The sequence below is a fragment of the Podarcis liolepis genome (assembly GCF_965112155.1).
Source record: "Podarcis liolepis genome assembly, chromosome: 9".
In the NCBI taxonomy this organism is placed as follows: domain Eukaryota; kingdom Metazoa; phylum Chordata; class Lepidosauria; order Squamata; family Lacertidae; genus Podarcis; species Podarcis liolepis.
This window is the reverse complement of record NC_139564.1, coordinates 45077862-45099044: the sequence shown is the minus strand read 5'-3', so window position 1 is coordinate 45099044 and position 21183 is coordinate 45077862. Positions and strand designations below refer to the sequence as shown.

At 44.8% G+C, this 21183-nt stretch overlaps 1 protein-coding gene across 12 annotated transcripts in view; it reads right to left on the bottom strand.

Moving 5' to 3' along the window:
• Positions 1–21183, bottom strand: part of PALLD (palladin, cytoskeletal associated protein) — a 210439-nt gene that overhangs the window by 38785 nt on the left and 150471 nt on the right. Inside the window, exon 1 of one of the 12 annotated variants that reach the window (XM_083520210.1) lies at positions 5067–5458. The exons of 10 other annotated variants lie outside the window; for them this stretch is intronic. In XM_083520210.1, coding sequence (XP_083376336.1) covers positions 5067–5068 — 2 coding nt within the window. In that variant the 5' untranslated portion in view covers positions 5069–5458. Of the gene's footprint in view, positions 1–5066; positions 5459–21183 lie in introns of those variants that run through there. One more of the 12 variants, XM_083520220.1, reaches the window with a different exon arrangement.

The following is a 21183-nucleotide window of genomic DNA, read 5'->3' as shown; positions in this document are numbered from 1 at the left end:
CAAGGATTTGAAGCTGTTTTTCCCCCAAATCCTGATGGAAAGGTACCTTGCATAGTGATAACCATGGTTAAGGTGAGCATAGATGCTTTAACCATGGTGAAGACCTGGCAGCAATGGCAGAAACAGAGAGAAATGGAAATGGACATGGGGGAAGATACAGACAATTTCCCCTCTCGTAACCATTACAGCTGTACCACACCCTTATCTGCGTGTGAACCAGAGCTTTTAAATAATGCCCCCCCTCCGAAGTTAGCAGTACAAATGATACAAACCAAAACTAAGGAATGCTTAAATATAAATGCACAATAAACAAACAAACACACCTATGTACCAGATTAGCTGAGGCAATAATCTCATTCCAGGAAATATTGTTCTCAGCTTCCTTATGATGAAAAAAAGATTTACTTCCCTGCAGAAATTCATTGTGAATGCCAAAAATAATATTGCTATCACAAAACAATGAAACACATGACAGAATGCAGCAACATCATCAGCTCTTTATATACTGCTGCAATCCTATGGGCGCTGACTTGGGAGTTGGTCCCACGGAACAGAGCTGGCTTTACAGTCCAATCCTACTCATGCTTACTAAGTTCACAGAAGCCTAACCTGCAAACCAACCAATCATTAGTCTGCTTTTAAGTCATAAAAGGGGCTGATGGACTTAGTACCTCCTCCACTCGCCCTGCTCTATTTCCATGTTGCAGGTACAGGAAAGGGCCTTGACCAGCATAGAAACATGGGCTGATGGAGGGGGCAAGGAATGCTCCACCCCACCTCCCACAATGCACTCCCTTCCCTGGATGCAGTTCCTTTCCACCTCTAGCAACCATGCAAGAGCTTAAACACAAGGCTGTGCAAAAAAAGCCCACCCCAAACTCTTCTCTAACTTGTATTGAATTATTTCCTATCTCCCTTGAAGTTGGCACATTTGGTGAATGCCTGCTTCCTGTGTAACCTGCCCCAGGCTCATAGCAAGGGTGGAACAAGTAGGACTACACCACCACCTGGGGTGCTTTACTTCACCTAAGCTTTAAAATAGGGTTCCCCCTCCCAAAAGGAGCCTTGAAGAATAAGAGCTCGGTTTACAATAAGAACATGAAAGGCTTAAACAACAGTTTCAGGCAGGATGGGGTAGGAGGTTATTGTTGGATTTGAGTGAAAGGAAGAAGCCATGGAAGCTACAGAGTCTGCTGTGTGTGTGTGTCTGTTTATTGTGGAACTTCTAAATATTTGTGCATGGGACAGCGGCCAGCCACTGTGCCACATAATGCACGCAAACTATTTTAGCAAGTATTATATGCAAGATCACACCCATGCACTCAAAGGGCTACAGCTGCTCTACTGTAGCAATGCTACATTCTCAACAAAACCTCAATCCAAGCAAATATCAGCTTTATCCTTGTGTGGTCTTTATGGGAAGATTCATCCGTCTTGTTTACATGCTGCCTATCACAGCTAGAAAGCCACGAATAGTCCTAAATGTTCCAGATGCTGTTCTTTTTCTTTTAATATTATTATGTGTGCACACCTTTTTCTCTTTTAGTATATCTGCCCTATAAATATTTATATCATAGCTGACAACTTTAAAATCTTGGCCTGGATATTGCCTTGCAAGTGAAGTCTCATATATTATGTGGTCTTGACTGTTGCAGCCTAGCAGATGCGCAAAAGCAGTAGTCATCTAGTAGCTGACTCTGAAGAGAATATTCTTCCCACACACATGGCAAATGTTACGTATATACAAAGACTTCCAACCTAAAACATGCAGTTAGGGCGAGGTTGGGTCTGTCACAATTAACGGCAAGGAGAAGGGCTGTAGCTGAGTGGTAGAGCTCTGGCATTTCCACTCAGGGCGAGGAAAGGCTCCCTGACTGTACTCTGGGGAGCCCCTGCCAGTTAGCATAGAAGAGAGATGGAGGTCCCAGGCCTGCCAATTGGGCCTATGCAGCCATTTTGTCTAGCCACACCCTCCTCACTTGTCATTAGGTGCAGGTCACACTGTGGCTGTTCAAATTTGGTGGTGAATACAGAAGCCCAGCTTGGATTGGTTCCACTCAGCAGATCCCAATCAGAGCTCCTGAGTGGCACTGACCCCTGTTGCAAGCTTAAGCGTGTGATCCCAAGTATTCCTTGACAGCATGGCCTACGTTAAGATGTTTAAATGCAGTACCGAATGCAAGTCTTGCTGGCTTCTGCTGGGCACAGCTCCACCTGACATCCACCCACCTGTCAAAAACAGAGATCTGTGGATGGGTAAAAAAGGTAAATTACCCCTGGGCGGTTAAGTCCAGTCAAAGGCGACTATGGGCTTGTGGTGCTCATCTTGCTTTCAGGCCGAGGGAGCTGGCGTTTGTCCACAGACAGCATTTCCGGGTCATGTGTCCAGCATGACTAAAACCGCTTCTGGCACAACGGAACACAGCAGAGCAGCGCATGGAAACACCGTTTACCTTCCCACCGCAGCGGTACCTATTTATCTACCTGCACTGGCGTGCTTTCAACCTGCTAGGTTGGCAGGAGCTGGGACAGAGAAATAGGAGCTCACCCCGTTGTGGGGATTCAAACCACCAACCTTCAATTTGGCAAGCCCAGGAGGCTCAGTGGCTTAGACCACAGTGCTACCAATTTGGGATCCGGCCTGCCTGACCAAGATGGTCTCCCACCCCTAGTGTAGACAATACTAAGCTAGACAGGGATGGGGAGCCTATGGTCCTGCAGCTGTAACTAGACTACAATTCCCATTGCCCTGGGTGATGGGCCACCCTGGCAATGTTGCTTCGGATTAATGGGAGTCAGTAGTGAAGCAACATCTGAGCCATTTCTTAAGAGTAACATCCTCTCTTACAACAGAAAAATTCTTCAGGGAGGACCCACTGGAAGCAATTTACAATTTACAAGTGGGGCACAAGCCACGGGACTGAAATGAAATGACAAGCTCCAGCACGGCTCCTGTTTATATCAGTTGGGATTTATGTGTCATCAAATCTGTTTGGCTGGCTGACAGTGGTACTGTAATTAAGCAGAATTAAGAACATTTTTTTGTTGTCCTTTCTCTTCTAAAGCACTTTCATTGGATTACAAGGATGTCACGCAGTTGATTTATGAAACCAGTTGTGCAAGGCTTGTCTTTAATGGGAGGAAACTGAAAATGCTTGCTTCCTTTAGGCCCGCTACACTGAGAAGTAGAAGTTGTGAGTATTCCACCTCTAATAAGTGTTGCAGATTATCAACTGACTGAATAGCAACGTTTATCTACCACTGACCAGAAGAATCTAATATGCATTTGACAGTGCCATCTGTACTGGAAGCTGGGTTTGGCACAAAGCTGCTGAGCCCAAACATGGAAGTTTCTCAGGCTTTGATTTGCAATGTAGCAAAACTGTACATAGCTGGAAATTCTGCAGATTGAATACTGCAAATATGGCCTGTGGTGTGAGCCAACTGTGTCCTTAGGGGGGGCAAGGGTCATAGTGACCCCAAGACAACCCTCTAGGGTAGGGGTGGGAAACCTTTTTGGATCCACAGGCCACATGTGACAGATGCAAACCTCTTTGCGGTGAGACAGTTGCTGAAATGAAGTGGGGGGGGGAGACTTGCTTTGCTGTCTGCTATATTCTTTGAAAATACAGTGGTACCTCAGGTTAAGTACTTAATTCGTTCCGGAGGTCCGTTCTTAACCTGAAACTGTTCTTAACCTGAAGCACCACTTTTGCTAATGGGGCCTCCTGCTGCCCCCGCGCCTCCAGAGCCCAATTTCTGTTCTTATCCTGAAGCAAAGTTCTTAACTTGAAGCACTATTTCTGGGTTAGCGGAGTGTGTAACCTAAAGCGTATGTAACCTGAAGCGTATGTAACCTGAAGCATATGTAACCCGAGGTACCACTGTATAGTCAAACTGAGCTGGTTTGGCTGCACCAGCGAGTTTCCTCTCTGGGATCCAATGCATTCTGCAGTTCTTCTCCTGTCTCCATCTCCCCTGTCTCTGGCTGCCTGGCCTCTTCCTCCCGTCTCTCCTCTTCCACCACTGGCAGCTGACTCACAAGGAGCACAGCACCCTGCCAGTCACTGGTCCCTCCTCCTGGATCATCTTCCACTGCACCTGCTTTCTCTGCCTACACATCCCTCCACTCCTCGGCTCCTGCCCATCCCTGACACCTGTGGTTTGCCAGTGAGCTCTGAACCTACACGTAAATCAGCAAAGTACAGGTGGCCCAACCAGCTTCAAACCACTGCTTGATATCCTAGTTTGTCCACCCCTCGCACGCCACGCTGACATTGGTTCAAGCCTAAGAAGAAATGATTGTTTGGGCTTTGCAAGCCAATAATATGTGAATGTGATGCCTAAATGCAGCTGCATTTAGCATAGTTGTAATGCTAAACCACAGTTAAATGAGACCAGGGAAGACAGCAAAGGAATTCAAACCAAGGAGAGGGGGCGGGAGATATGCCTGTCCCCGGCCTATGTAAAGACCACTGAGATGCTTCTTCACATCTGGAGTATGCGGAAGGGCTAAGGGATGGGAGTCACGCAATTCCTGCACGTGCATAATGCAGAACAGCCCTGTTAACCTGACATTTACTGTCAAATGAGGCAGAGGGGATAACAGCACAGGAAAGGCAGCAGAGTCAAGGCAACCAGCCATAAGCAACGCATTGCAGTCCCGGTTTGAGGGTGGTTCTATTTTGAGTTATCTGCGTTGACCATGTGGCCTGAGCTGCAGAAAAAACTGCTCGACAGAGGGCCTGAAAAGCATAAGCACGTCAGAGTTACAAGAAGCTGGGGAGGAAAAGAGCAGCGCACAATTCAAGCTGGAGGCTTCTGTTTGGGGAAAGAAGCAGGCTGTAAATCAAAACAGTGGAGAAAGGGCTCTTCACAAACCTCTTCCTTGGAAAGGAAAACAGCAACCTGCACCACAATCTGTCAATACAATGTCTCTGTATTTACTGTGCATATTCCTTCAAATTGTGGAACACCAGTGCATTATGTTGACTCACGCATGCATACCAGTAGCCATCAATTCTAGGCTGGCACTTTGCTGAGGCTTAGTTAAAGAGACCACTTACATGATTAATGCTCCAAGATAAGTGATGTTGCACAACTTCCAGAATTCACATTTGGCAAGGCCTACAAGAATGCAGTTTTGCTATCACTCTCCCAGAAGAGTGAGTGATTCAAAGAATGCAATGTGCTGCGTTCTGGAAAAGTCTGTCCTTGGTATCCTGTACATGTTTGTTCATCTTTATTCCAGTGAAACATCCGGGATAGCTTGTACCACTATGCATTTTGCTGCAGAATGAAGTTGACTCAACTTTCTTCTTTTAGAAAAGTTCTGCTGCATTCATTCTAGAGATTTTTTTTTTTAATCAAGACTCATTCATATTGATGCAGCACTTCTGCCCAAAACTGAATTTGGTGGCAGATCTGAGATTACTTTATGGTGAATTTAGCCACAGAACCTATAGAATGAATTATTATGACATGCTTCTAATGGCCCTGGAAACATTCTAATGCTCAGCATGACAGCACAGAAAGACTTCACTCATCCAGCCTTGTAAAACAAACAAGCAAACAAGCCAACAAACCAGTGAGTTCCCCAAAGCCTGTTGGAATAAAACAATAATTCATCAACCAACAATTTGCTGCCCTTTCATGACACCAAAAATCAGTTGCCTCACGCTGCCACCTCACTCAGGCCTTTCCAAGTGACATAGGCTCTAACACAGAGCCAAGCTCCCTGATTTCAATGTTTCCAAGCTTGCCTTGTCCTGTGCAGCCATACGACAGAGTTCATCAAGTATGTTCTGAAAAGGAAACTTATTTTTAGGAAAGACAAAAAGACATTCCAACTGTATTAACGGAAGCCTGTTTTAGGATATACTCATCTATTTCTGCTTTTACCAACTTTCCTGCCTTATCAACATGAGAAACCCGGCATTTCCCAATTTTATTTTGTTATCTGCCAAATAGGCCTCAAGCTAAAGTTTGTCCTGAGGAAACCAGAAGCAGTGATAAGACTAGTACTTGGTGAGAACGTGTGATGTCTCTCAGCAATTCTTCCATTTACAGGAAGCATTTTTCATATTACTATAATATTTTTTTCAAAAACATGCACCCATTAAGATAGCCAAGGATGGCTAAAGGAAAGAAAATGCTCAATAAGTCAAAGACAAAACTCAGCTAATGCCTAAATTCAAAACTTTTATCAAATTAAACAAATGCCAACACAGCTCATGGCTCCTTCAACAGTTGGGACAGGAGAGAAGAATTAAGTACAGTACTGAAGTACTGCAATGGAAGAAACTGCACCTAATAACATCTTCCCTATAACACAAAATGTCTATAGGCAATGGACTCCATGTCCTTTAGGAAATTCAAGATCACAAAAAGAAGACCTCAAACCCAGCAGCCTTCTTCAGCAAGTTTCAAAGGTGATTATGGGGTGCAGCACTCATCTCGCTTAAGGCTGAAGGAGCTGGTGTTTGTCTACAGACAGCTTTCCAGGTAATGTGGCCAGGACAACTTCTGTCACAACGGGACACTGTGACGAGTGCCAGAGCGCACAGAAACGCCATTTACTTTCCTGCAACAGTGGTACCTATTTATCTGCTTGCATTGGTATGCTTTCGAATTGCTAGGTTGGCAGAAGCTGGGACAGAGCAACGGGAACTCACTCCATTGCGGTGATTCGAACTGCCAACCCTCCGTTCAGCAAGCGCAAGAGGCTCAGTGGTTTAGACCACAGCCTCACAACAACCCTGTGAAATAGGTTAGGGCCGAGAGTGTGTGAATGGCTCAGTGAGTTTCACTGGCTGAGCAGGGATTTGAACCCTGGTCTCCCAGGTCCTGGCCAAACATTCTAACCGCTACACCATACTGGCTCTGAACTCCTTCACTGAGCAGATGGGGAATATAGTCTGCTATGGTAACAAAAGCCTTCCTTCAGGCATTCTGAACAGGGCTTAAGGAAACATGCAAGGAGGAGACAGCATACACAAACTTGCAAACTCTGCTCCTCCATCCTTCATACTGCTGCACTACACATGTTTAGTGACTGTCTGCAATGGGGAAGACCCCTGTACTAGAGGAGGCTCTCAGGTGTTTTGAAACTCTTATTTTCTAGCATTTCAAAAGGCACCACAGCCTCCACAAGTTCAGGAGACTTACTAGCTGTAGAAAGTCACTGGGGAACATGGGGAGGGCAATGGTTACAGGAATGGCGGAAGGGACCTAGTGCATTTGTGAACACTCTTTCCTCCTTGCATTTGTGAACACACTTTCCTCCTTGCAGGTTGACTATTCAGAATGCCCCAAAAGGCTAAACACAGTACCAGTTAAGCCATCCTACTCAACTTTCTCTCCTTATAAATATCTCAGCTCCTAGTTCAAGAAACATAGGTGGCAGTTATTCCAGATTAATTAATCCACAATTAAAAATGCAATCTTTCTTTTTAAACTGACAAGTATCCCAACTACCCACCACCATTTTTAGATTTTAACAGTTTTTCTGCCAGACAAGCTTAGGGCAGGGGCTGAGCTAGGCAATCTTCAAGTATATTTCAGACTTATGACCCTCAAAGATAAAATGACCCCCTGGATCCAATGTGGGCTACATAAAATAATCCCTAAAAAGCAGTCTAATATTTGTGTGCCAGGAGAGATTCTGCCTTTTCTTTCACAAACTCTTATTAAAGCACTGCCTAAGTACACCACTGGTTGCTTGGTGATACTGATGCTTTATGATGTCACTGTTGTCATAGAAACCAATTGTCCACACAAGTGAAAATCCCATCTGCCACTAGAAGAGCATGGGAAGCTAAGAGAGGAGGCAACACCTTGAGTCTGGCAGGATCAAAGCTGCTCAACTAAAACACCATCACCACCGCTCTATGGCCCTGGGGACAGCTCCACCCTAAAACAACAGATATGGCACATGAAATCGACTGGTTGCGCAGTCAGGCGGCCGTATGTAAAGTAAACCACTACTGCCCTGAAGGACAGAAAGACCAGGATCGCAAAATGATCTGTTTTGTTGATGTATCCAGCTTAAATATGAAGGACAAATGTCAGAGAGGAGGAGGATACAATCATCTTGACCTGGCAAGTTTGGAGGATAAAGAAGTTATTGTAATAAAAGACAACGAGCGAAACAATCCTAATAATACGGAAGGTGCGGTCTGCCTTTTCAAGCAAGGCTCCTCTGAGGAACTCAACGTTGTGAGCTGGCTGAGCAACGACCTTCAGAAATACGCAATTGGATTTCAGCACGCACTGAAACCTGCAAGTGGTTCTCGTAAAACTCAGCCCTACACCATCTCATCCGACAAACTGATCCCTACTACCCCTGGTCCAAGGGGAAGCTCAGATGAACCTTCATACGTCAATAAACTCTGCTCCCTGGTTGTTCAAAAAGCACGTCAGGAGATCAAGGATAAACTGGAATGTAGCGGCATGCGGCAGCCCTCTACTGCTGACCGTAAGGTTTCGACTCCGGCATCCCCTGATAGTTGTTCAGAAAAGCCATGGTCCCTGGATTTGCATGCAAAAGACATTTTCGGCATGGCATTGAAGATGATACAGCAACACTTAGTGGAAAAAAACAGGGAAGCTGTCCGTGAATCACATTCCACTACCCCAAGCTACACTCACAGGGAGTCCGCTAATTATGACCGGGCTGGAGCATGTCAAAGACCCATATCTACCCCAGTGGCAGGTGGGTTACAAGATCCTCACCATGAACCAAAGCCAGGTATATCAGGGATCCTTTTGTCACTCGTCCAAAAGGTCTTGCGCGATGCTGCTTCGAGTATTGAGGACAGCGCCTGCGATGGGCATCGGGCTTATAAGCCACCCCCCACTTCGTAAATCAGGCTCAGGAGGGAAAAGGCCTTATCAAAAACAGACTAATGGAAGACGGGATATGTATGGCAATATGGATCAGATAAGCAAACAATTTATTGACCAGTTGGTGTGATCTGTGATGAAGTTGAGTCCATTCCTAGCCAAGGCAACCAGTGGTTCCAATTTAGTGACTGGTGACATCTCAAGAGAAGTGCAACTGTCACAATTACTCATCATAAACCTCAGAAGGGCAAAAAAGAAGAAGAAGACCTTTCTCCTGTGGGGGAAATCTGACAGGAGGCAACTGGGTCTAATCCATTCTGGGCACAATGGTTAGCACACATAACCAGAAGGTCAATGTTTTATAGAGAGTTCAAGGTTATGCCTCCTCCCGCACAGTTAATGGTTGCTTCTTAACTTGCTGCCCAAACTGAGGTTGACAAAATAAGAACGATGGAGAATTGTCTGGGAAGAGCTATAGCAAGGGGGATATATGGAAAGAGTTGCTGAGCTACACCGGAAAACAACAGATGGATGCCACCGTGGGAAAGACACTCAACTGGCTCCTTGCTACCATGGCAGGAGCCAACTTGTCCCTCTCTTATTGCTTCAGCCCAGCCTAGGCACCTAACCCACTCTTCTTTGGAACAACAACTGCCACTATTATTTAAAAACAACAACACAACAACACCAACCAACAACAGCAGACACAGTGAATTCAACTGGTAGATAAAATTGTAGCTGGGCAAGATCATCAATTAAAAACATTGTAAAAAGTGAAAGCAGAAGGAGACTCTTTTGTTAATCCACTGGACAGGTCCCCCCCCCCCCCGGCCAGGTGCTACTACACAGGTTCTCCGTGAGCTTAGAATGCTGCTTTAAGAAAGCCAAGGTTCTCCAGCTGGAAGGTGCTATTCAAAACCAGGCAAATTGAGTATGCTTTTGCTTAATTTGCTTTCTGTCAATGACCATGAAATGCTTGTTTTGCAGAACTTGGATGAGGTTTTGGGCAGTAATTAGGAAACAGGGCTTAACTTCCAGAGGAGTAACATATAGGGAAAAGGGGACATAGAGGGACAGACTAGGGGCAAAACTCACCTTCATATCACAGGATCTATTACTGCCTTCCTGATTTAACTTTCTCAACATATCCATTATTTATTGCTAAGAATGAGAATACATCTTATTCCCAAGATTTGGCAGGGTGGGGAAAGCGACATCGTGGAGTGTGGTCATAGCCATGCATGCTAACTTCTAGACCAATTGATCGTAAAAACTTTTTAATGGCTCAAGAGCATGGGCTTGTTCACAGAACACCTTCAAAGTGATCCCACCAAATGATCACAAAACACATCAACTTTTAACTCAGGTTGCATTTTGGGGTATTTTCCAAGACACTAGATAGGGAAGACATCACCATTACTCTTATGTGTGAAACTCACGGGCTCCTGGTATCAGGTGACAAGGCAATGGGAGGTTTCATCACTGAAATGGGGCTGGGAAGGTGCACAGACTTTTTAGGTAGTAAAGGGAAGCAGAATTGTGACTTTATGTGGCTACAGTGCAAAATCCAATTAGCACATTTCAGGAGGAGGCTGCTATGCGCCTCTTGGAGCCACCAGTGCCACACAACTGCTGGAAAAATCCCCACTCACCACTGCAGCTCCAAGACTGGGAGGAAAGCAGGAAACACCCGAGGGCATTCTCTCTCTCTCACACACAATGGCAACAAGCACAATCGTGATGACCAGGAGAGCGTCTCCTTTAATGACAAAGTATGATAAGGTGGGTCATAAGAAACAGTTTTTAAAAAGTGTGAACCATTTATGAAAAGTCCTTTCAGGTTGCGCATTGCTGTCACTCCCTTGTGCAGAAAAAAAGTGCTCAATGGCCAGCTTGTACTAGGTGAACCACCTGTAGCAGGAATGAGGACAAACGCCAGTGGACTACAGAAACTGATGGAGAGCTACATTTTGATATGCAGACCCTGTTTCAGTTGTATGAGTGAATGTGGATGATTTTCTGAACAATTCTCATCTCTGTAGGTAGTAAAGGTCATAGGGAGGGTAACAAACGTGGAATGTAAGCAGCCCCACAACTCACACAGGGTCTATGTTCCAGGGATTGCACCTAAAGCTAAAACTGCGTATAGTCAAAACCCATTGGGTTCAATAGTGAGTGGGATTGCCAAAGTCATTTCCCCCAGAACCCTACACCTTTCTCACCCCCTTTTAATTTTTTGGGTAAAGCTGAATGCACGTAAGTTAAAAGCGTGCAAGTTGCAGACTTAAAGTTTTCCCCCTTTTTTGGGCTGTACATTGTGAGGTATCTTTGACACCCATTTTATTCAATGACATACTGCATCTGTTTTTTTTAACCCAAACAAAAAGCAATCTATATTTTATCACCCAGTCCACAGACCTTTTTCTACTACAGCTATATCCAGGCACTATAATTGTTAATGTCATTATCCAAAGCCGCCCACGGTCTTAAGATTTAGCATTTATGGGTATTCCAAGTGCTGCTGTACAGGCTGATGGAAGTCATAGTCCAAAGCATTTGCAGGGCGCTGGCCTTGGGAAGGCTGCATCATATAACCACAATACAGACTATAAAGGGACACATCAACAAGGCACAATTCAGCAATTTGAATCCCTACTGCATGCCCCATCCTTTAGCTCTCCCCATGGTATTTTGGGGAGTGGCTCATCACAAAAGCAGGTTCTCTTTTTTTAGTTCAGATAGAAATTTTCTGTTAAACAAGAAATGATTGCACATCGTCTGTGTTTGTATGCCGTCCAGGAAATACTTCATATGTTAGCTATGTCAGCTGCTATAATCCTATAGGAGATATTTAGTTCTTTGGAACCTGGTAACAGAAATACTAAGGCTGGGATATTCTTAAATCTACTCTTTTGGTAACAATTTAATTTGGGATTTGAAATTAGCATGAACTCTACCAGAAGAGGGGAGAAATTAGCTTGTTTAGTATGCTTTATACTTAAAAGGAAATTGGTTGTTTCGACTCCTGGCTGACCTAAAGTATACTTGTCAGTATTTAGCAGCATGATCTGCTTCCCTCTTGAACTGCTTCAACTGAATGAGTGGAAAAAGCATCTACAGTACATCTTGACAGGGCTGCTGCATCTCGCTATCTCTAGGAATACCTCATATATGCTTGACAACAGATCCATAATTCTGCTATACTTCTCAGATGTGACAGAAAGGCAGAATGATTTCGAATGGCCCCTTGTCAGTTGCAAAAGATCTTTCTGCTTTTTGTGGAGGTCACACACACAGCCATGTTGCCTAAACATCCCAAGGAGGATCATAGAATCATAGAACTGTAGAGAGGGAAGGGACCCTGAGAGCCATCTAGTCTAGCCCCTTGCAATTCTCTACTTTCTCAACACCTGTGTGCTACCAAATGGCCAGCGAAAGAAGGGTCTGAGACCTGTGCAACCCTTCCTTTCTCCCCAGCAAGAATGGGGCATCTGTGGCTCTCCAGATTATGCTGGGCTTCAACTCCCATCAATTCCCCAGTCTGCATGGCCAGTTGTCAGGGATTAAAGGAGCTGGACTACAATACAGTGGTACCTTGGGTTACATACGCTTCAGGTTACAGACTCTGCTAACCCAGAAATAGTGCTTCAGGTTAAGAACTTTGCTTCAGGATGAGAACAGAAATTGTGCTCTGGCGGTGCGGCGGCAGCAGGAGGCCCCATTAGCTAAAGTGGTGCTTCAGGTTAAGAACAGTTTCAGGTTAAGAAAAGACCTCCGGAACAAATTAAGTACTTAACACGAGGTACCACTGTAGAGGCTTGGAGGGCTACTAGTGTCCCATCTGTGTTCTAGACAACACAGATTCTAAAATTCTGTTCTATCATATTTCTTTGGGTCAGGGACTTCCCCTGCAAATGTAAAATGCTTGTTCAAAAAGAAAAAAAAGAAAAGAAAAAAGAAAACAAGGGATGCGACTGCGGAGAATGGGATGGGCGTAACAATAGACAAGGGATCAAACACATTGAGCTTTACATTCCCAGCAGAAGCCTCTTCAGGAGCACCTAAGAAGTCTTGTTATCCTAAACATCATTTAGCCAGGATTCCCTTTGATACATACTTATGGCTGAACTGGGGATTCCAACCCGTTTCAGCAACTGCAAGACTATGGATGGCTGCAGATCTTCTACATTAATTCAAAAAGGAGCAATTTTGTGTATCCAGTAAAAAAAAAAAAAAAAAAAAAAAAAAGCACAAAATGCAAGGTTGTAAAGCTACTGTCATGAACCCCATGGAGATACATCATGGAAGAGATGGTTGGATTCTGAGGAAGAATGGGCAGAGCTAAGGGATTTGAGATTGGTGCCCATGGGAGGGTGGTGGGAGGATGGGGAAAGTGAAAAAGGCAACTCCAGAAACCTTTGACCTTGGTGAGGGGTGGGGGGGAGGAGTCTAGGGAATGGAGAGTGGGATCAGGGGAGGGACTAAGCAGGCTGGCAGAGGAGTGTTCCACCCTGGTGACACCCTGAGTCAGATACCTCCTGCTGCGAAGTGGGCCTGGCGCAGTGAAGAGCTTCCACCTTTGCAGAAGGTGACAGAGTGGATGCTTAACTGGCACAGAGTCCATCTCCATCTCCAAGGACATGGAGACACCACCAGCAGCATGAACAAGCCTCACAGACCCAACTCATTCGAGGGAGCGTCTGTTTGCACGCCAAGTCCCAGGGACTGGCTGCTTGCAATGCTATCAGCTGTGTCCACCTCGCTCTTCAAAAGGAAAGTGAGAGAGGCATATTGCTTGTCGGATCAATATAGTTTGCACTTAGCCATCTATCTATACCTCTGATGTACCTGCTGCACCTTTTAACCTGTGTATTTCCTATGTAACAATAGACTCACAGCATTGTAGAGTTGAAAGGGACCCCGAGGGTCATCCAGCCCAACCCCGTGCCAAGCAGGTTTACGCAGCAAAACCTCTGCACAGTACTTGTCCTAGCCCTCGCTGCAGGACAAAGAACTCTTAGCTTGGTTTCTGCCAAACATTCAGAAAAAAAATCACTCCCCTCACACTAGACAAACACGATCAATTAGCACAAATGGTGAAGCCCACAGGTACTGGAATACCAAAATGAGGTGGAATCTGACCTCTTGGGTCATGCAGAAAAGATGGGGGACTGGGGTTGGAGCGGCTCACACTTCCTCTAACAATTGCTCATGGTTCCGCAGGGAAACTTGCTTCACCCCTGGAAGCTCCTAGCACAAAGGTTTGCGTGTATTGACTTGAGCAGGTCTGAGAAATCACATTCCAAGTACTGAATCAGGACTGTCTTGCTTCACTGCTTGTCTTCTTCATTTCAGGTTATTGTGTGGGTGACTCCTTCTTAGCGTATCCTACCAACATCAGGTAACTGACACAATATATCCCATGTATTGTGCAAATGTCTGAAATAGTGTCCCCACACCACACTGCAAACCATCTTGGGAGATCTTGAAATAAAGCAACCCACGTAACTAAGTGAGCAACATATACATATCCCCCTAGTGCAGAGAACAAATGAATTCCCTTTGTCCAGTGTTCGATTCTGAGAAGTGCCTGCAGCCCTGCACAAGACTGTTCCCTGGTAAAATAAAACCACTGCAAAGCAGAAATACTGTTGTCAGCAAGAAAAACAGGGTTTGTAAAAGTCATCAGGTAGAACAAAAGGCAATTAGGAAAAGCAAGAGGGGTGGAAACTCCATTTTTCCTCCATCATAGCCAGGCTGGTGGGGTTTGAGCAAACCACTTCCCTTTACTTGTAGCACACAAGGGAATTGATTTGGTAATGATACATTTGCCCAGGAATGCTCACAGGTAAATGATGTGTTTTTATAGCTGCAAAGCATGGAGAGATTCAGCAGTTGTGGTTTTGGTTAAGCTTGCCACGGGGTTGTAGTGACAGAAACCTATTGTCTAGAATACATTAAGAAAGGGAACTGAAACACTCTTTCCAAGGCTGAACAACAACAACCCCAAATCTCCCCAGTGAATTATACATCTATTTAGACTCTGGGAGGTGGAAATTATAATTCGCAAATCAGACCAAGGCCTGGTACAGATATAATGCTGAACTATGATTTAACATTACAGAAAAAGCTTCCCTAAATTCCATATTGCCAGCACTAACTGCCAGCAGCTTCCCAGGGTTTTCAAACAGGCAAATTTCCCAAGTCCAAGATGGCGGAGAATGAACCACAGACCTTCTGCAAAGCAAAGTATGTACAGTGGTACCACTGTATTCTACTACAGTGGTGCCTCGCAAGACGAAAAGAATCTGTTCTGTGATTCTCTTCGTCTAGCGGTTTTTTCATCTTGCGAAGCAAGCCCATTGACGGATTAGCGGATTAGTGCTATTAGAGGCTTTTAGCGGCTTATCTGCTGATCGGATCAGCTGATAAGCGGCTTAGCGGCTTACAAAAAGGGGGGGAAGGAAAAAAAACCAGCAGGAACTCGCAAGACATTGTCGTCTTGTGAAGCAAGCCCATAGGAAATTCGTTTTGCGAAGCACCTCCAAAACGGAAAACCCTTTCGTCTAGCGGGTTTTCCGTCTTGCGAGGCATTTGTCTTGCGGGGCACCACTGTACTAAGCTATGGAGTCTCCCTCACTTTTTTGCATGCATGAGGAAAATATGTAAAGATTTCAGTTTAGAACTAACCAGAGTTCCCCATGGTGTCTGAATTGCAATTTGTTCCAAGTAGGATTAATTAACCAACCAGGATAGCAAACTGTGGCTGGATTCTTGATTGTTTTAAGGGAGGACTCAGCTCCTGAAGTTGGGCAGTCACAGGGCTCTTTGTTAATTCTAAAGTGAAAGCGAAAACTTTCAGTCTCCGAGTAAGAGGAGGGTGGGGTACGCAACCTCCAGCCTGGTGCAAGCGTATTCCCATAACGTGAAGTGAAATTTAAATCCACAATCAATTTTATACGACACTGAAAGATGGATTGGTTCATTAGCCTCTATTAGAGGCAAGGTTAACTTCTAACTACAAATAATGCTAAGGAGTTGAAGCACAGAAAAAGAAAGATGTTGTATTAAGAGCTGATTAGTCAAGGGGATTACTGTTTTAAATGCCTCAAGACATACAGCCCCAAATACCACCCCAATTTTATGATCTTTTTTTAAAAAGCATTTTTGCTTAAACCCATTTGATTGAACTAAGATGCTCAAAATACCTTTTTATAATTATTTCCATTGCATATAAACATAACCTCCTGGAATTACTAAACTAGCCTGACTAAATATAGTGAGCAGCACTCATGTTGTTGGGGTATCTTTCTCTGGTATGCAGCTAATATAAATAAAATGAGTGGAGAGAACCTGGCTGTATTCCATTGGCATTACATCACTCTTCCTTAATAGGAAACCTCTCTCCAACCAACAATTTGCTTCAGTGTCTCCATTTAAGTTCTCCGAAAGGATCATTTTGAAAGGCTAATGTCTTAATCAGAAACAGAATTTAAAGGACAGAAGTAATTTTCTTTGCAATTAGAACATTTAGAACTTCTACAGCTCTTGTTGCAACACAAAACAAACAGAGAATCTGCTTAAGGCTTTTAGTATTTTACAACCGAATTGGAAACAGCAGGGTTTACTTCTGTGTGAACATGCTTAGGATCATACTGATGTCTAATAATCATGGATGCCAAGTTGACATGCCATGATTATTCCACATCTCAAGTGTAAACTTTCTATATAGCTATACATTTAGCATTTGCCATTCATTTTCAGCAATGGAAAGTCTGCTTTCAAGACAGTGTTAATGCATTTGTGCGCTATTTTCTCCAGTACTGCTATTTTATCTAAGCATCACCACACAGAAAATGCCAAGAAAGTCTAGGCTATTTAGTTCCTTATTTTGGGAAATGTAAGGAGCTACAGATTCCACCAGAGGCCTCTTACAGAATACAAGTCTCATTATAAACCAATAAATAACTGTCAACCTGATCAGAGAAAACAGAAAACATTTGGGTACCAGGGTATGTTTTCCATTTTAGAAGTTTATATCAGCGTCTATCAGGCAGGACCTCTCTGAGGTTAGATTTGGAAGACCGCTGTCATAGGTTTCCAGGCTAACAGATGAGTTACAAGTTAAAGGAGGGGGAAAGGAGAAAGGCTTGGCTTGCAGACTGACCCTTGACCTCCAGGATTGATGAAGCCTACCACTTTGGAACTGGTTTTTGCTGGACGGGGAGACAGGAAAAACAATTACTCTGGCAAGTCAAAAGCAGCATTGGCTATTCATCTTATGATTCACAGATCCAAATTAGCTGTCTCCGTACATAAAATGCCCAAGGTCAGTGCAAAGACAGTTTTTCTTCCCTACCTAGATATTGCTACTTAAGGAAATCAATGAATAAAGTTCGAATACTATTCTGGGCTTCAGTCTTGCAGCCAAATTAGACAAGACATGGGTGATGCCCAGTCTATTTAAAATTCTTTTAAAGCAGCAATGCCCTCCCCCCTATTTGTTCCATTAGTTGTTGCAGCTTGGAGAGGGGAAGCAATTTATATGGGGGGTGGGGAGAGAACACACCAGGAAAAAAATTAAAACCCCTCTTCTCAGTGCTGGGCAAATCCTGTTAAATATGAGGTAAATTGAGAGAGATGGAAGATCTGTTCACAATCTCTGTCTCATTATAATTTGACCACTGGAAGCATAGGCTAGATTCAGACAATCCTCCAAAGTAAGGCTAGAGACCATGGTTTGGAAGTTCAGCAACCAGCAATGATAAGCCTTGGGATCATACACCCTCTCATCTCCTTCCTCTGAGCACAAGGTGAGAAAATGGCAATCCTCACACAAAAACAGGGGTTCAACTATAACTGTAAAGAAATGCACAAAAGGAACAACAACTACAACAAAAGCCTGGACAGACAGGTGGTTTCCAGTGTGTTTCAGGAAATGTTAAATCAATCAAGGGAAAGTTTTATTTGATGAGCTGAGGAACGAAAAGTCTTACCAAATCAGTTATTTTTACATTATACTCTTCGGTGTGGAGCAGGAAGATTTTTCATAACAAAAGTAAAGGTAAAAAGGTAAAGAACCCTGGATGGTTAAGTCCAGTCAAAGCGACAATGAGGTGGTGGCGCTCATCTCGTTTTCAGGCTGAGGGAGCCGGTGTTTGAACACAGACAGCTTTCTGGGTCATGTGGCATGACTAAATCGCTTCTGGCACAATGGAACACTGTGATGGAAGCCACAGTGCACGGAAATGCTGTTTACCTTCCTGCTGCAGTGGTACCTATTTAACTACTTGCAATGGTGTGCTTTTGAACTGCTAGATTGGCAGGAGCTGGGAGAAAGCAACAGGAGCTCGCCCCATTGTGGGGATTTGAACCACTGACCTTCTCATCGGCTCAAGAGGCTCAGTGGTTTAGACCAGTGTTTCCCAAACGTTTTTGGGCAACGGCACACCTGCTTACCGGAAAAAAATCTCGCGGCACACCACCATTAAAGCCCCGCCCCGTGACGTCAGCGCGCAGCGTCACGCGGGGGGGGGGGGATGCACAAAAGTGAACGTTTTTTCCCTTCCCCTTGCCGGGGTGGGAGGAGGCAGCAGAGCGAGGGCAGCTGAGGCGGCGGCGGCGATAGCGGGCGGAGGAGGAGCCGTCGCCGGGAGTTGCTGCTGCTACTGTTGCTGCTGCTGCCCGGACATGCCGGCCTCCTCCTCCTCCGCTGTCTCGCGCTCCTCCCTTTTGCGCGAGCTGCCCCGCCGCTCGGCACCACCACCGCGGAGCCGCCCCCGGCTCGACGCGGATCCTCGCCGCCGCCGCCTCTCGCCGCCCGACTCGCCCGCCTCCCTCCCACGGCACACCAGCCGGTGTCTCACGGCACAGTAGTGTGCCGCGGCACACCGGTTGGGAAACACTGGTTTAGACCACAGCGCCACCTGCGTCCCCATAACAAAAGTAACACACTGGGAGCTACCAATCTATGCAGCAATCTGTTTTCTTCAAAATTAGAAGTTTGGACAACCATATATTTTACTCATCAGCACCAAACCGTGGTTTAAAATCCATGCATAAAGCAAACCATTGCACTCTTCAAGCAATATTACTTCCATTACTGAACATGGGAGTAGCGACACACTGAATGTTCCCCATCCTATACCACCTCAGCCTTGCACATGTAGCTGTAATGCATGAAGGCTTCCAAGTAAACTGGAACCCTCTTGGTTCCAGAGAAGCCCTTGTGTGTGGAACTGAACCTGCAAAGACTCCATTGATGCTGATGTTTGTGCAGATGTTAGAAGTGGGGCTACGTGGTGCATCCCTATTCCCACGCTGAACAATCCACTCACAGGACTGAACAGCAAATTATCCTTTCCTGTTAGCTAGAAGCAGAAATTCCCGTTGTTCCCTCTCATAGTTACAGCTTAACTGAGTTTTAATTGAAGTCAACTGGTATAATGAAATATGTAGGAGAACAGCTTGCTCCACTTTTCACTGAAAACTATACCCAAGCTTCTGCTGCTATCTTAGTTTCAAAAGATCTTGTTTGCGGTTCCAGGAATGTTCCCCGAGTATGAAGAGCAATTTGGTGTTATTCTCAAAACACTGATATAAATAATAGTAAAACTATGTTTATAACACATCAATCAAGACTTAAGTTGAAACAAAACTTGGACCTAAATTGTGACGAGTGATAGATGATGCAACTATTGTTCTGTGCAGTGTTGCTACAGTTCCTTGCTGAGCTCGAAGACTTCTCCCTTGGTACGTTTGTCATGGGGGGGGGGGAATGGGGAAGGAACAGAAAACATCTGTTAAAATGAACTGTAATGGAAAAAATGCAACTGGCTTCTCCCCTCTCTTCTATTTTAACAGTGGATTACACAAGTTTGCTTTCTATATATAGCAGCCAGAAAGAAAAATTACATTTTGAACTATCCCAATGATGCTGGTTCAGGAAGTCTTTCTTTTGTGTGAATATTAAGCTTGCTATGTCTTCCAAGGAGCTCGAAGTGGTGTACATGGTCATTGCCTTCCCCATTTCATCCTCACAACAACCCTGTGAGGTAGGTTAGGTTAAGAGACAGTGATTTGTCCATGGTCATCCAAAGAGCTTTGTGGCTGAGTGGGGTTTGAACCCTGGTCTCCCAGGTCACAGTCCAACACTAACCGTTACGCCACACTGGCTCTTGACTACATGTGAAGTGGACCAAAGGGCTGCTTAGACAGTGAGCACTGTCCTTAGAAGATTTATGCAAATAATTAAAACCTTTCAAAAGGTTGACTTTTCCAGATTTCAGCATTACTTGCAGCAAGCCACATGCAGTTCAAGTTACAGTTGTACCTTGGATCTTGAACACCTTGGCTCCCAAACAAATTGGCTCCTAAACGATTGAAACCCGGAAGTGAGTGTTCCAGTTTTTGAACAATTTCTGGAAGCCAAATGTCCGGCGCGGCTTCCGATTGGCCGCAGGAGCTTCCTGCAGCCAATCGGAAGCCGTGCTTTGGTTTCCGAATGTTTTGGACTTCTGGAATGGATTCTGTTTGACTTCCAAGGTATGACTGTAGAAGAAGTTGGGTCATCAGTTCAAGCTAGGATGTAACAGGCAACACCCAAGCTACATTTCACGTGCAACACCTCCCCCCCCCCACTACAAAAGACCTAGAAAAACTGGAATATTGATCTGTGCCCTTAAGCCCCTTTGTTTAAGCTCCTTGCATTTCTGGATGCCCAATTTGTATTTATAGACAGATAGGGTGATATGGTATTTATGAATATTTTTTATACATGCACTGGTGCCGCTAGGGCTGAACAAGAGGGCATATGTCCGGGCCCTGCACTACCCAGAGGGTTCTGCACAGGTGGGCCCTTATCAGAGAGGAGATGGGATGAGCCTGTTTCTTAACCTTTAACAGAAGGGCTTGTGGTGTTCACGGCGGAATAAGTCTCTCTCTGCTCCAGAATCTCTATCACACCAGAGCCACTCCAGGAAGGGTGACTAGTGGACTTGCCTTACTACCTTGAGCATCTTCAAAGTGATGTGATACCAAATTGTATCATATCACTCTGAGCACCTGGGAAGTTTAGGAACTGACAGAGGGGGAAGGTGTAGAGGGGCTTGTGCTGCTTTGATTTAAGTTAAATCAAACTTAAAAACAATGCCAGCAGTAGAACCCTCAGTCACTGTGTCCATTTAAGTTAAGAGGTAAGTGGAGTGATGGGGAGGGAGAGCAGAGTGGTCCTAAAGATGAGGGCAGAGCAGCAGGAATTTGGGGTGGGGGTGGGGTAGAAGATTTTATCAGGCCTGATCTCCGATTTAATATCAGGTTTTTTTCCATAGTGATGGGCTG